A 13,091-nucleotide genomic window follows, 5' to 3' on the forward strand; every position below is an offset into this window, starting at 1 on the left:
GACTTTGTGTGGCCTCTGAGTGATGCTGTAAGTGCCCAGATGGCCCTGGGCAGTGTGAGGCTCAAAGGACCTTTATGTCCGAGACGTAACCTCGACATGCTGACCCTGTTGTGCAGAAAGGCCTCAGCTCAGTTTCTCGTCAGCTTCGTCCTCTGAAAGCCCCAAAGTCAGCCCGCCCCTTGGCCCGCCCACTGTGACCAAGCCGAGCCCCTCGCATCAGGTTGTGGACCCACGCTCTGCCCAGTCGGAATGCAGCCAGGTGCCGGGCAGAGGGAGAGCGGCTTCCGGTGGTGCTTGCCCACCAGGCGCTGGCTGGCTGTGCCCCCTTCTGCAGAAGCACCGGGTCTCAGCCCGCAGCCACAGGGAGGACGTGTCTCACCGCAGGGAGGGTCCGCACCTGGCCGAGGGGAACGTCCGGCTCAAGTTGGCCGGCACCTCTGCTCCCTTTGCAGGCCCCAGGGCGGGCGTGGCACGGGGGGTGCTCTCCGGCCCTCCGTCACCCCTAGCGCGTAGAGGTCCGTGCCCGCAGGAGGCCAGCTGCTGCCTCGTTCTGAACATGCTGAGTGCTGGCTGAGGGTGTGGCCGTGGCCAGGGTCGTGGTGTGGGGCAGCCGGGGGGACGGGGTGCCGCTGCCCTCCAGCCGAGCTGGGCTCCGGGTGATGGCAGTGCCGGCCGTGGAGTGGACCTGGCGGGTGGCCCCGTTCTCCCAGGCCCAGACGAGGAGGCGGAGCCAAGAGAGGTCACAGGCTCCCACGCCAGCTCCGTCTGACCTGAGACCCCCCTGGGACTTAGACTGGTGTTCCTATCTCCGTCTGTGAGTGTCGTCACCGCGTTCATGGGGAGTGGCCACACACTCACTCTCCCGGGCAGGCACCGTGCTGTTGGCCCTCGGATTGTTGGCGTGACGTGGCACTGCCAGCGCCGGGCTGGTCGCCATCCCACGTGGCTGTGCCGAGCGCCGTCCACTTCTGGCAGGCACTCTGGAAGCGAGCTGCCCCCTCAGTGCCCGAGTGTCCTCGTCTGTGTGTCCCCCCCTCGCAGGGACACTGCGTTCACTGCTCCTGGGATGGGTGCTGGCCTCTGACATCAGAGGGCGGACTGGCCCTCCTCGGAGTTGGCCTCACTGGCACTGCCAGGGCGTGTGCGCAGCCTGGCCTGTGGGCACACGTGTCCCCCTGCGCATCCCTCTGGAACGCCGCATGGCTGTGTGTGTGACGTCGCTGTTATCTTCCCTCAGGACAACTACACCTTCGCCCAGCCCGGGATCCAGATGAAAGTGAGGATGCTGGAGGAGCTCGTGGGCCGCATCGATGGTGAGCCGCTCCCGAGGCCTCTGCGGGGGGCAGGCAGGGAGGTGGCTGTGGGACCTGGGACTCTGCCCACCTGCAGGGTGGCAGGAGGCTCCTCGCCCAGCCTGGGCCCCACTGGGGCAGCAGCGTGCACCCCCGAGGCCACCGCTGGTGCAGGGCTGCGTGCACCCCCGAGGCCACCCCTGGTGCAGGGCTGCGTGCACCCCCGAGGCCACCCCTGGTGCAGGGCTGCGTGCACCCCCGAGGCCACCCCTGGTGCAGGGCTGCGTGCAACCCCGAGGCCATCCCTGGGGCAGCAGCGCCCCCTCCTGAGGGATAGAACCAGGACGCAGTCCTGTGAGGGAGTCGGGAGCGCTGAGTGGGTAGCCCTCGCTCTGGAGCCGGGGCTGCCACCACCTGGCGAGGTGCACACTCCCGGTGCCCTTGGGCTTCCGTTCCCGCCTGTGCACTCACTGCTGTCAGGGATGCTGGCGTGATTTCTCCACGGGGTCTAGTTGATTGTCGGGTCTGGAAATAACATCTTCCACGTTACGGGGAGATTAAAGTGTGTGCTCGGCCGTCCTAGGTTGTGCTTTCTGTTTAAGTGGGGGCTGCGCAAGGCTGTCCCCTTCACCTTAGAATAACCCCCTCTCGTGCTGACGGTCGTGTGGGAGGGAGTTTAATGACGTGACGTGGAGAGGATGCTGGCCCGCTGAGCGCGCACTCCTGGTAGTTTGTTGACTTAGTGCACAGAGCGTTGACACAGCGACACGATGCAGAACCAGGCGGCGACCTGTGACAGCAGCTGGCCAGCGAGGTCCGGAGGAGGGGGTGGTTGTCCATAAAGAGCCCGTGTGAGCGTGGCCACGGGCTCCCTGAATGCGCAGAGCGTGTGCTTTGCTGCACTGTGGCCGTGGGCCTGCACCCCAGCCCTGCCTCCGTGCTCGTGCATCCCCCCTCCCGTGTGGCGCTGCCCCCACAGACAGCTGCAGTGCGATCCCCACAGGAGCAGCTCTGGGCCGGGGAGCGTTGATTGACGTGGCCCTCCTCCCCATCTCCCTCCTCCCAGCCGCTATGGCCTGGGATGCCTCGTGCTCAGTGAGGGCTCCATGAGGGCTCTAGCCTGGTGGTGTGGGAAGCTCTGTCTCTGCACCTGTGGCCTGTCCTTCCGGGCCCTCAGGACACGGCAGGGCCCGCTCAGCCGCTCTGGGCGCCTGCACGTGGCGGGAGGGCGAGGGCTGGCCCCAGCTCAAGGCAGAATGCTGCTCCCCTTCAGATGACCCTCCCCCAGGTGCGTGCTCAGCGCTTAATGCCGCCGAGACTCCTTAACTAAACAAGGAGACTCCAAGTGCAGCCATTCCCCTCGACCTGCGGACAAGGCAGCCGTCGGCTTTCAAACGGCTCCCCAGTCGTTTCTGCTCCCGGCCGCAGGTGCTGGAGGGCTGTGCGTGGTTTTACTCGCTCACCACAGAGTGTCCCTCTCAGGTCAGGGCGGGCGGCCTCGGCGCTGGTCACTCCACATGGGGAGGACGGAGGACGCCTGAGCTTTCCCCCAGCAAGCCCTCGCCCCTGCCCTCGCCCTCGCCCCCGCCCTCCCTGCCTTGGCCCAGGTGGTGCGAAGCCCCCCTGGGAGGGTCCCGGTGCTCTGACGCCCGGCTCCACTGTGGGCCTCAGGCTCACAGGCCTGGGGTGCGGCTCGGTGCCTCAGGACCCACAGCTCACCTGCCCCCCCACCCCTGCAGAGCCCAGTCCCAGCCCCTCCTTCCAGCCGCTATGGCCTGGGATGCCTCGTCCTCAGCGGCTGGGTCGGGGGGAAGGGACAGGCTGGCGGTTACTCTGAGGACAGGCCTCCGGACGGGGTTCATGGGTGAACGGAGCCTCTCCCGGGAGCCTGGTGGGAGGGCTGTGGGCGCACTGACCTGGCCCCTCGCAGGACCTGAGCTCCGGCCGCGAAGCTTGGAAGCAGACGCTGCTGGGGTGGGTAGACGACCTGCCTGCTGCCCGGCCCTCACGCCCTGAGGCTCTCAAGGGCCTTAGTCTCTGAGCAGGCCGCGGGCTCGCTCGCTCCACTCCCTCCACGGGGTGGGAGCCAGGCAGCTCGTCCTGTGCTCGCGCCTGGACTCGCCTTCCTTGTCTCTATTGAACGTCAGTGTCTATGCTCAGACCCTGAATAAAATGCCTGCCTTCCGGCCGAGCAAGTCACTCCTTCAACCAGATGCTCTACAGAGGTTGTGAGGCCCTGTCTGAGGCTGCTTGCCCCTCCCGCCATCGTCATGGGCTCATGGGGCCACCTCCCTCCTCTTTCCTCCCTCCTCCCTCCTCCCTCCCACACCCGTCCATCCATTCACCTTCCTCCCTCCTCCCTCCCACACCCGCCCATCCATTCACCCTCCTCCTCCCTCCCACACCCGCCCATCCATTCACCCTCCTCCTCCCTCCTCCCTCCCACACCCGCCCATCCATTCACCCTCCTCCTCCCTCCCACACCCGCCCATCCATTCACCCTCCTCCTCCCTCCCACACCCCGCCCATCCATTCACCCTCCTCCTCCCTCCTCCCTCCCACACCCGCCCATCCATTCACCCTCCTCCTCCCTCCCACACCCGTCCATCCATTCACCTTCCTCCCTCCTCCCTCCCACACCCGCCCATCCATTCACCCTCCTCCTCCCTCCTCCCTCCCACACCCGCCCATCCATTCACCCTCCTCCTCCCTCCTCCCTCCCACACCCGCCCATCCATTCACCCTCCTCCTCCCTCCCACACCCGCCCATCCATTCACCCTCCTCCTCCCTCCTCCCTCCCACACCCGCCCGTCCATTCACCCTCCTCCTCCCTCCTCCCTCCCACACCTGCCTGTCCACTCACCCTCCTCCTCCCTCCTCCCTCCCACACCCGCCCATCCATTCACCCTCCTCCTTCCTCCCACACCCGTCCATCCATTCACCCTCCTCCTTCCTCCCACACCCGTCCATCCATTCACCCTCCTCCTCCCTCCTCCCTCCCACACCCGCCCATCCATTCACCCTCCTCCTCCCTCCCACACCCGCCCATCCATTCACCCTCCCCCTCCCTCCTCCCTCCCACACCTGCCTGTCCACTCACCCTCCTCCTCCCTCCCACACCCGCCCATCCATTCACCCTCCTCCCCCCTCCTCCCTCCCACACCCGCCCATCCATTCACCCTCCTCCTCCCTCCTCCCTCCCACACCCATCCATCCATTCACCCTCCTCCTCCCTCCTCCCTCCTACACCTACCTGTCCACTCACCCTCTTCCTCCCTCCTCCCTCCCACACCTGCCTGTCCACTCACCCTCCTCCTCCATCTCCCTCCCATGTCATCCCATCCACTCACCCACCTTTATCACCCACCCTGCCTCCACCCAGCCGCCCACCTGCGTGGGAGCCTCCAGCCTCTGGCCCTCTGGGTCCTGGGGAGGAGCTGAAGGGTCTCCTTTTATCTCACCCACACCTGATGGGCGAGGCGTGCATGTCCCAGCCTCTCAGGTGTCCGGCCACCTGCTCTTCCTGCCTCCACTGCACACAGCCAGCTCCTCCAGCGCCTCCTGGGGGCCCTGCAGGGTTTGAGGGACAGTCGCCTGTGCGTCTGCTGGGACCTGGGCATTTGGCACAGGGTGGGGGCTGGGCTCCTCTCCTGACACCATCAGCATGTTGCTGAGATTGTGCTCATTCAGAACAGACCTGTCGCCTGGGGGTCTGAAACTTTCCCGGAAGCAGAGCCTGTCCAGGCCGCTGGGTGACGCGAGGCCGCCGCTCTGCCCGTCAGCGGGGGCTGGCAGGCTCCTTTGTCGGGTGCCGAGTGGGAGCCATGACACCCACTCCTGGCAAATACCCCACATAGAGCCTGGCCCTGCCTCAGCAGGGTGTGGCTTCTGTGCCAGGGCAACGGGGCGCGTGCTTTCCCCTCGTGGCGGGAGTCCCGGGATGCAGGTGTTTACATAATTCCCTTTGTTTTAATCGAGAAGATTTCCATCTCAGCTCTGCTGCTGGGAGTCCCGGGCATAGTCGCCAGAGACACCACGGTGGCCCCTCCCGCATCCATAGGACCGCACCTTCCTGGCGACTTCCCAGCAGCGGCTCTGCCCTCCCGCCATGGAGGGCACGTGGGAAAGTCCTTTGGGGCCGAGGGAGGACAGCCGTCCACCTGCTCGTTCGTTACCTGTGCTCTTGCTCCCCTGAGGAGGGGGCGCCATTGCTGCACAGGGAGACCGAGTGGGACGGAGTCCTCTTAGCGTTCGCCTGCCGCCCCTCTCTCCGCACCGGAGTCACGGCTCCGCGTCCCGCACCGGGAGTCCCGGCTCCACGCCCCGCACCGGGAGTCCCGCACCGGGAGTCCCGGCTCCACGCCCCACACCGGGAGTCCCGCACCGGGAGTCACGGCTCCACGCCCCGCACTGGGAGTCCCGCACCGGGAGTCACGGCTCCACGCCCCGCACCGGGAGTTTCTCAATAGGCGGCTGCGCCAGAGACCCCGTTCGCCCATGAGAAGGTGGTGGCAGAGCCACGGCTGGCGCTCCTCATCGCTCTTCATGACTCACTTCCGGAGACGCCACGTGATCAGTGAGCGTGGCCACATCCACGGGAGCAAAGCTCGCTCTCCTGTGTTAGGCCAGGTGCTCCGTGGGCCCTGAATTCGAGCTGGGGGGTGGCTGCCCAGGACACTCAGAGTCGGTTATTCGTACAAGAGGCAGCTTTGAGGCTCCAGGGGCCTCCTTCTGCCTCTGCTGACCTTGTGGAGGGCAGGGCGCAGGGTGCAGGCCTCGTCCTCGCCTCCTCGGCAGCTGCTGCTTCATGGGCGCGGGGGCAGGACGCCGGGGGACCCCGAGAGCGGATGGAGGAGGAGCCCTGGTGCTGAGGGCGGTGCCCAGTCCCTGTGGGGTCAGCGCCGCCTCAGGTGTTTCCCGGAGGGCAGTGCCCACCCCTGGGCCGTGTGCGCCCATGTCCAGGAACAGACAGTCTTCCGTTCTCCTCGGTCTGTGGCCGCTCACACGCCCTCGGACATGCTCCCTGCCTGCCTCGGGGGCGCTTCCCCGCGTCAGGAGGCGGCCCTGGGGTCGGTGCCTTCAGACAGCGGTCAGCGTGCTGGCTGGTCAGGCTCCTCTGGCCACACCTCATGGGGGCGCTGTACCCGCGGGGCCCTCAGGCAGAGCTCACCGCAGGAGAGAGGGTTGACCTTGGCTCAGTGGCCGATGATCCGGAAACGTGTTCCGTTTCCCAGGGCCGTGGGCGTGCTCGTTGACGTTGGGAGCTGTCGTGAGCCCCGTGGGCGCATGGCAAGCTGTCTCCCAGGCTCCTCGCTGCTTCGAGAGGCAGAGCCGGGCCCTGGCCGGCCGCGCTCTTCTGCTGTCCCTCGCCTGGCAGTCCCCACTGCGATCGCCCGTCCACGTCTCCTCACCTCTCTCTTATGCGTGTTTACTTGCCTCTTCTAGAACTTCCTTTGGGGAAAACACCTAGGAACTTTCCTCAGGGTGGCCCCTCAGGGCCGGCCACTGGGGCAGGGAGCCCGGCGAGGGGGCGGGTCTGTGACTCGGAGGTGAAGCAGGACGGTGCAGGGGGCCTTAGCGTGCTGGGTGCTCCCTCCGGTCAGTGAGCAGCACGCACCTGCTTCGTGGGCAGCCCCTTCTCAGGTCACCGTGGTCACGGGGCCGTTGCTCCTGGAGCGGCCCCCAGGGTTCCATAGACACGGAGCTTTGTGGGGCCGCAGCCTCTCAGCTGGTGGCCCGGCAGGGGCGGGGCCGGGCGGGGTGCGGGACTCAGGCTGTGAGTGCCACTGCAGCTGCCGGGGATGAGCCGCTGGTCCCAGTGGGAGGTCGTGCGCCAGGGAAACGCGGCTGGTGAACGGGCTGTCCCCAGAGGCCCAGCCGTCCTCCCCGGGCCCCACACCTGGAGCCCAGAGGCCCCTGCCCAGGGCCCGAGGCCATGCCCGCTTGGCACTCAGCGGCTGGGTCCAGAGCACTTGCGGGTGAGGTGGAAGTTGTCCTGCGACTGGCGAGCTCACCTCTCCCTCAGTCCCTCCCGCCTCCAGCCTGTCTGGTGGGCCTGCCCCGCGGAGAGGGGCCTGTGCCCGTGCTCCGTGTGTGGGCTTCCCCCGGTCCCTGATGGTGGTTGGAACGGGTGGTTCAGAGATGGGTGCAGGCGAGGCTCCTGACAGCGGCCTGTCTGTCCCGCAGAGCAAGTGCACCGGCACCTGGAGCAGCACGAGGTGCGGTACCTGCAGTTCGCCTTCCGCTGGATGAACAACCTGCTGATGCGGGAGGTGCCCCTGCGCTGCACCATCCGCCTGTGGGACACCTACCAGGTGAGCTCTGCGCATGCTCGGCCGCGCCGTGGCGCTGGGGGCCATTGCTGAGGCCGTCGTCTGAGGGGCGGAAAGCAGGAGCCGTTTCCGAGGTTGTGTCTGTAGCGAGCGTCCCTCCCGGGGGATGGCGGGGACGCTGGTGACTGCACTGGGTCTGAGCACGTCTGCCCCGGCGCTCACACTCACGCCGTCTGCGCTCCGAGCTGCTTATAGTAAAGACTTTAAAAGCCTCGCTGACGGCCAGTGAAGCGTGCAGTCCCTCTCCGCCCTCCTGATGGAGTCCGTTGCTCAGGAGACGCGTTTTCTGGAACAAACCACCTCTGTTCCCGAGGGTCCCATTGCTCATCTACCTTCCCGTCTCGGTGGCGGTGCTTGCTGAAGCTGAGGCCAGGCTGCCGGTGACTCGCCGACAGCAGGCGCCGACGGGGTGGGGGTGGGGGGTGGAGGGCGCTGCCTGCAAGGACGGAGGGGAGCTGCTGTGCGTGGCCCCCGAGTCGCTGGCTCCGCAGCCTGCGAGGACGGCACGGAGAGAGGGTGGGAGGCTGGGCCTCAGGCGGCCAGAAGGGTCTCAGCTCCCCCCTCCCTCCTCATGGAGGCGGCCTCGGTCTGGACGATGGCTCTTCCCGTGGGACCGGCACGCTGATGCTGGCCGCAGGGCCCCCTCGCCACTTGTTTCCACGAGTCTCCTTCCACTGCCGCCGGCCCTGTGTGCTCGCACACGGCTTGCCTCCGCGCTGTTTTACCCTGAGGCTGCTCGCTGCGGACATCCTCGCGTCAGGAGGTGGCCTCTGACCTGACTTTGCCTGGAGTTTCTGGGTTCTCGGCAGCCGCAGCCTTTCTGGGCACTGGCGTTTATTGGGACATACAGCCTCTTCTCAGGCCTGAAGCGGAGAACAGCCTGTGCTGCTGGCCAGGCCTTGGGAACAACTTAATCTCCCGTAACCGCGGCCTGTCCGCCATGGGCCCGCTCCCGCCCTGCCCTCGCGGAGCGCTGAGCGCCTGGAGCGCTGTCCATTACGGTCAATTGGGTATGAAGTGCATCGCGCTTGGAGCAGCCAGAGAACGGACTGTGCGTCCAGGCCCCTCGCTGCTCGCTGAGACACCTAATAGGCGTTCACATTTACGTGCTGGCTGGGCTTCTTGATGGAGTTAATTTTCCTGAAATTAAATGTTGTCATGAGTTGACTCATTTGTACCATGGACTCATTCCTGAACGGATGTCCCCTGGTCATAAACCCTCTCGTATCTTAAAAATCGGGGTATTTTATGTTACAGGCCCGCGGACCATGAAATTGTATTGCGTCTTTGGCAATGAAAGGACATAGTACTCAGAGGATGGGCTCAGCGAGTACTGCCCTGGCCCAGGGTTCTTAGCTGGGCCCCTGCAGGCACCTGGGGGCGTGCCCACGGGTCCTGGATAAGTGTCACTGTCACAGCCCCAGACGAGGTAGCGGCATGGAAGTGAACGAGGTGCGTTACCACAGCATGAAATTGGCACGAAAGTGCACAAACTACCAGGAATGCCCCAACAGCAGGGAGGTGGGCCCTGCTCCCGGGCCGGGCATGACCCGCCCCAGAAGTGGCCCTGGTGTGGCTGCAGGGGCGGGGCGGGGACACAGAGTGGGCCGTCCAGCTCCAGGGCCTTGGCTGCAGGAGATGGTTTCCAGGCCTCCACATGGCCCACCCGCCCTATGGGGGCTGAGGACGCATCCTTGTCTCCCTGCTCCTGCCCCAGCTGCTCCTCTAGGTCTCCCTGCTCCTGTCCCAGCTGCTCCCTCCTGGTCTCCCTGCTCCTGTCCCAGCTGCTCCCTCCAGGTCTCCCTGCTCCTGTCCCAGCTGCTCCCTCCAGGTCTCCCTGCTCCTGTCCCAGCTGCTCCCTCCAGGTCTCCCTGCTCCTGTCCCAGCTTCTCCCTCCTGGTCTCCCTGCTCCTGTCCCAGCTGCTCCTCCAGGTCTCCCTGCTTCTGTCCCAGCTGCTCCCTCCTGGTCTCCCTGCTCCTGTCCCAGGCTACTCCCTCCAGGTCTCCCTGCTCCGGTTCCATGTTCTTCCTCCCTGACTCTTGCTTCTCTTCCCCGTCAGCCGTTCCCTGATGTGTTTGGTCTCTTTGTAAACATGCCCTGAGCGTTTCACTGTTTGTGATGCATTTGTAAATGGGGTTGTGCTCTCAGTTGTTAGTGCATGGGAACTGGGTTTGTACATTGACCTTTGCTGGATTTGTTTATCCAAAGGAAAGGACATGATCTGAGAGAGATCGCTGCACCGCTTGTTCTTAGCATTATTCATAGAGGCCGAGGTGTGGAGGCCCCCTGAGTGTCCGTCAGTGACGACTGGGTGAACACACACGCACACACACACATGCACGCACACACACACACGCATGCACACGCGTGCACACGCACACACACGAGTATCGCTCAGATAAAGAAGGAGGCCGTGTGTGTGGCGGGGCCGTGGGAGGGAGAGAGAGAAGAGGGAGGCAGCCTGTCCCTGGAGAAGGAGAGGGAAACTGGCTGTGTGTCAGGGGAGTCCGGGAGAGTCCAGAGCAGCTGTGCCATGGAAGGTTCTGGAAGATGGAAAGGCCCGTAGGGTAGCCTCCAGGCACAGGGGGGCTCTTCAGCACTTGAAAAATGTGACGAACTGGTTTTTAAATTTACTTCATCTTAACTCATTGAAACTGAAATTGCCCAGGCCCCACGGCTGGGGGTGCTGAGGGGCCCCAGCCTGGAGAGTCTGTCTCCCGGGAAGGAGGAGCTGCCTCCTCCAGGAGCCCTGCAGGATGGCTTCCTGGTCTCCCAGGAAGGTCCAGCCATACAACAGCCCCGCACCCTTCCGGCAGCAGGCCGACCGGCTCCTCTGTCGCCTGTCGTGGGAGCTGGCCCCAGACACCCGCTGTTCCCAGCTGTTCCCAGCTCCTTCCCGTGGGATGCGGAGGCCTGGCGTCTGATTCAGACACGTCCACTGCCCCGGCCGGAGGGCGTCGCAGGCACCGCTCTGCGGGCGGCTGTCAGTCACCGGACAGGAAGCAGGGAGCTCGTCGCCTCCGCTTCGATCTGGTCACTCGCCGTCCGTCTGGGGCGCCCCCTCCCGAGGCTCCGAGCACCCGGGCACCCACCACGGAGGGAGGTGGCGCCGGCCGTGGATCTACAGGGCGTTCCCCCAGTGCCGCCCGAGCCGCCCGCCTATGCCCGGCGCTGGGTGCTGGCAGGCAGGAAGGGATGTGCCTGGACTCTCCCGGAAGCGTGGGCGCTGGGTGCAGGCAGGAAGGGATGTGCCTGGACTCGCCCGGAAGTGTGGGCGCTGGTCTGCTCGGGCTCCGGCGGCGCCGAGTCTGCCTCTAGCTGGGCACTGCCCGCGTGGCTGTGGGCAGGCCGCCTCTGGAGCGCGCGTGGGGTGCTGTTGGGCGTCAGCAAGGCGTCTCTCAGGCACGGCTGGCAGGCGGCTCCCGCGGGGGCAGGCAGAGTATAAGGCCGCGCACCTGGCTGGCGCTGCTGCCCTGCCCGGTGGCCTGGGAGCCCACGCCACGTGGGTGAGGGCCAGCACATGGCCCATCAGCATCTCGCTCAGGGTCCACAGGCTCCCCAGGGTGGCGGGCCCCCAGGAAGGGTGGGTGGGTCCCCGTGTGGCGCGTGGCTCAGCTCTGCCCTCTCTGTGCTGCCGTCTCTGACTCCTTGTTCACAGCCCCCAGGACCTCCCTCACAGGCTGGGCCCCGCCCCGGCTGGGGGTCTATGGGGCTCCCCTGGCATGGCCGTGCTTGCTCCTCCCAGGCTCCCCGGGCTGGACTTCCCTTTGGATGTGGGTGGAAGGACTCAGCCCCGTCCCTTACGTGAGGGGATAGACGATGGTCGGCCATGAGGACAGAGGGACAAGACGGCCTGGAAGGGCCGGGCGGAGCCGCCCCAGCTGCCCCGGTTTGGCCACTGCTCTGGCAGGAGCGGGTGTCTGGGGCCAGCTCCCATGACAGGCGACAGAGGAGCCATTCGGCCTGCTGCCGGAAGGGTGCGGGGCTGTTGTATGGCTGAGTACTTCCAGGTCCCCCAGGCCCTGCCGGCTGTCCTGGACAAGGACAGGCTCCACACTGTCAGGGAGCACGGGTGGCTCAGTCACAACACAGCTGTGGGCGTGGCCCTGTGCTGCCCCGGGGGCGGGAGGGGCTGGGTGTGTCCTCTGCACCCCGGTTACCCTGGTGCTGAGACAGTGCCCTAATGGTCTTTAAAAAAATATATGTATTTTCGTTGATTTTAGAGAGAGGGAGGGAGAAGGAGAGAGAAACGTCAATGATGAGAGAGAATCACTGATTAGCTGCCTCCTGCACGCCCCCTACTGGGGATGGAGCCACAATTGGGACTTGTGCCCTGACCAGGAATCAAACCCTGACCTCCTGATTCATAGGTCAATGCTCAACCACTGAGCCGCACCGGCCTGGCAGTGCCCCAGTTGTCTTGACTTGTGTTCCTGGTTACAGAGGCCCCCTTACCAGGCCGAGGGCAAAGAGCACAGGGCAAAGGGCAAGGCAGGCATTCATGATGGCAACTGCCAGGCCTAAGGAGGGATGGGGTCACAGAAGGCACTGGGACCCCTTTCTCCACTGCTGCCCGCCCACCCTGTGCCCCTGCAGCACCACGTTGAACTGAAATAGCGCCCTCACCTATCTCCTCCACCTGGAATGCCCTGCGGGGTGGGAGGGCCGTCATCTGCTCCCCCCGCCCCCCCCCCCCCCGCCCCGCGCCCGCCCCCTCGGGGGCCCCTCTGCCCTGGTGAGCGAGCCTGGGATTTACAGACTCCTCGGAGGTAGGCCTCATTCCCTTCCTTCATGAGCCGGGAGAGCTGAGAGAGGAAGTTAACCTGAGAGTCACCCGCATGTCCCCAGCGTCGAGGTTTGCGTCCAGTTTCCCGCGACCTTTAGTAAATGACCAGGGAAGCGCCCGTTCGCGGGGCTGCTCCTCCCGAGGGGTCCGGGCTGCAGAGATGAGGACAGCACCTGGGCAGCCGCAGGCTCCCCTCAGGGTCAGCACTGAGGTTTCCAAACACCAGCCTCCCAGCGCCCTGGCCGGCCTTTGGGCCCCTCATCGTGGGACAGACGAGCGGGCGGAGGGAGCCGGGCATAGTCAGGCAATGGTTTCTCTCGGAGCGGTTTTCAGACGTGCGGTGGACGGGCGTGCCCAGTGCCAGGACCTGTCTGCTTCCAGGCGGAGCGCCCTGCCGCACTGCCCGGCCCTGCGAGCGGCAGCGCAGTCCTGGGTGGCACAGGCAGGTGCCAGGTGCCATCAGGAGTCCTTCCAGAGGCAGCGGGCAGCTCCACACCAAGGAGGACCTAAATGTGCATAAGTCCGTGTTAAAAGCATCGCAGGCTCATGTTTCCTGCGCAGTCAAAGTTGGGAATGCATATGCAAATACAGCTAGTCAGCCTGTGCTAGTCTTTCCGCACTGGGGCTGAGGGCTTTGTGGTGGGGCTTCCTTCTGGGGGACGCTGGGCCCAGCCCCTCC

General features: G+C 65.5%; 1 protein-coding gene across 3 annotated transcripts in view; it reads left to right on the forward strand.

Annotated features, from left to right (window-relative positions):
• TBC1D22A (TBC1 domain family member 22A) overlaps nt 1-13,091 on the forward strand; it is a 120,964-nt gene that overhangs the window by 88,016 nt on the left and 19,857 nt on the right. The window contains exons 10-11 of one of the 3 annotated variants that reach the window (XM_036299156.1): nt 1,238-1,313; nt 7,480-7,607. The exons of 1 other annotated variant lie outside the window; for it this stretch is intronic. In XM_036299156.1, the coding sequence (XP_036155049.1) occupies nt 1,238-1,313; nt 7,480-7,607 (204 nt within the window). The remainder of the gene's footprint in view (nt 1-1,237; nt 1,314-7,479; nt 7,608-13,091) is intronic. One more of the 3 variants, XM_036299155.1, reaches the window with a different exon arrangement.

The sequence above is a fragment of the Myotis myotis genome, unplaced genomic scaffold (genome assembly GCF_014108235.1).
Source record: "Myotis myotis isolate mMyoMyo1 unplaced genomic scaffold, mMyoMyo1.p scaffold_m19_p_3, whole genome shotgun sequence".
Classification (NCBI taxonomy): Eukaryota; Metazoa; Chordata; class Mammalia; order Chiroptera; family Vespertilionidae; genus Myotis; species Myotis myotis.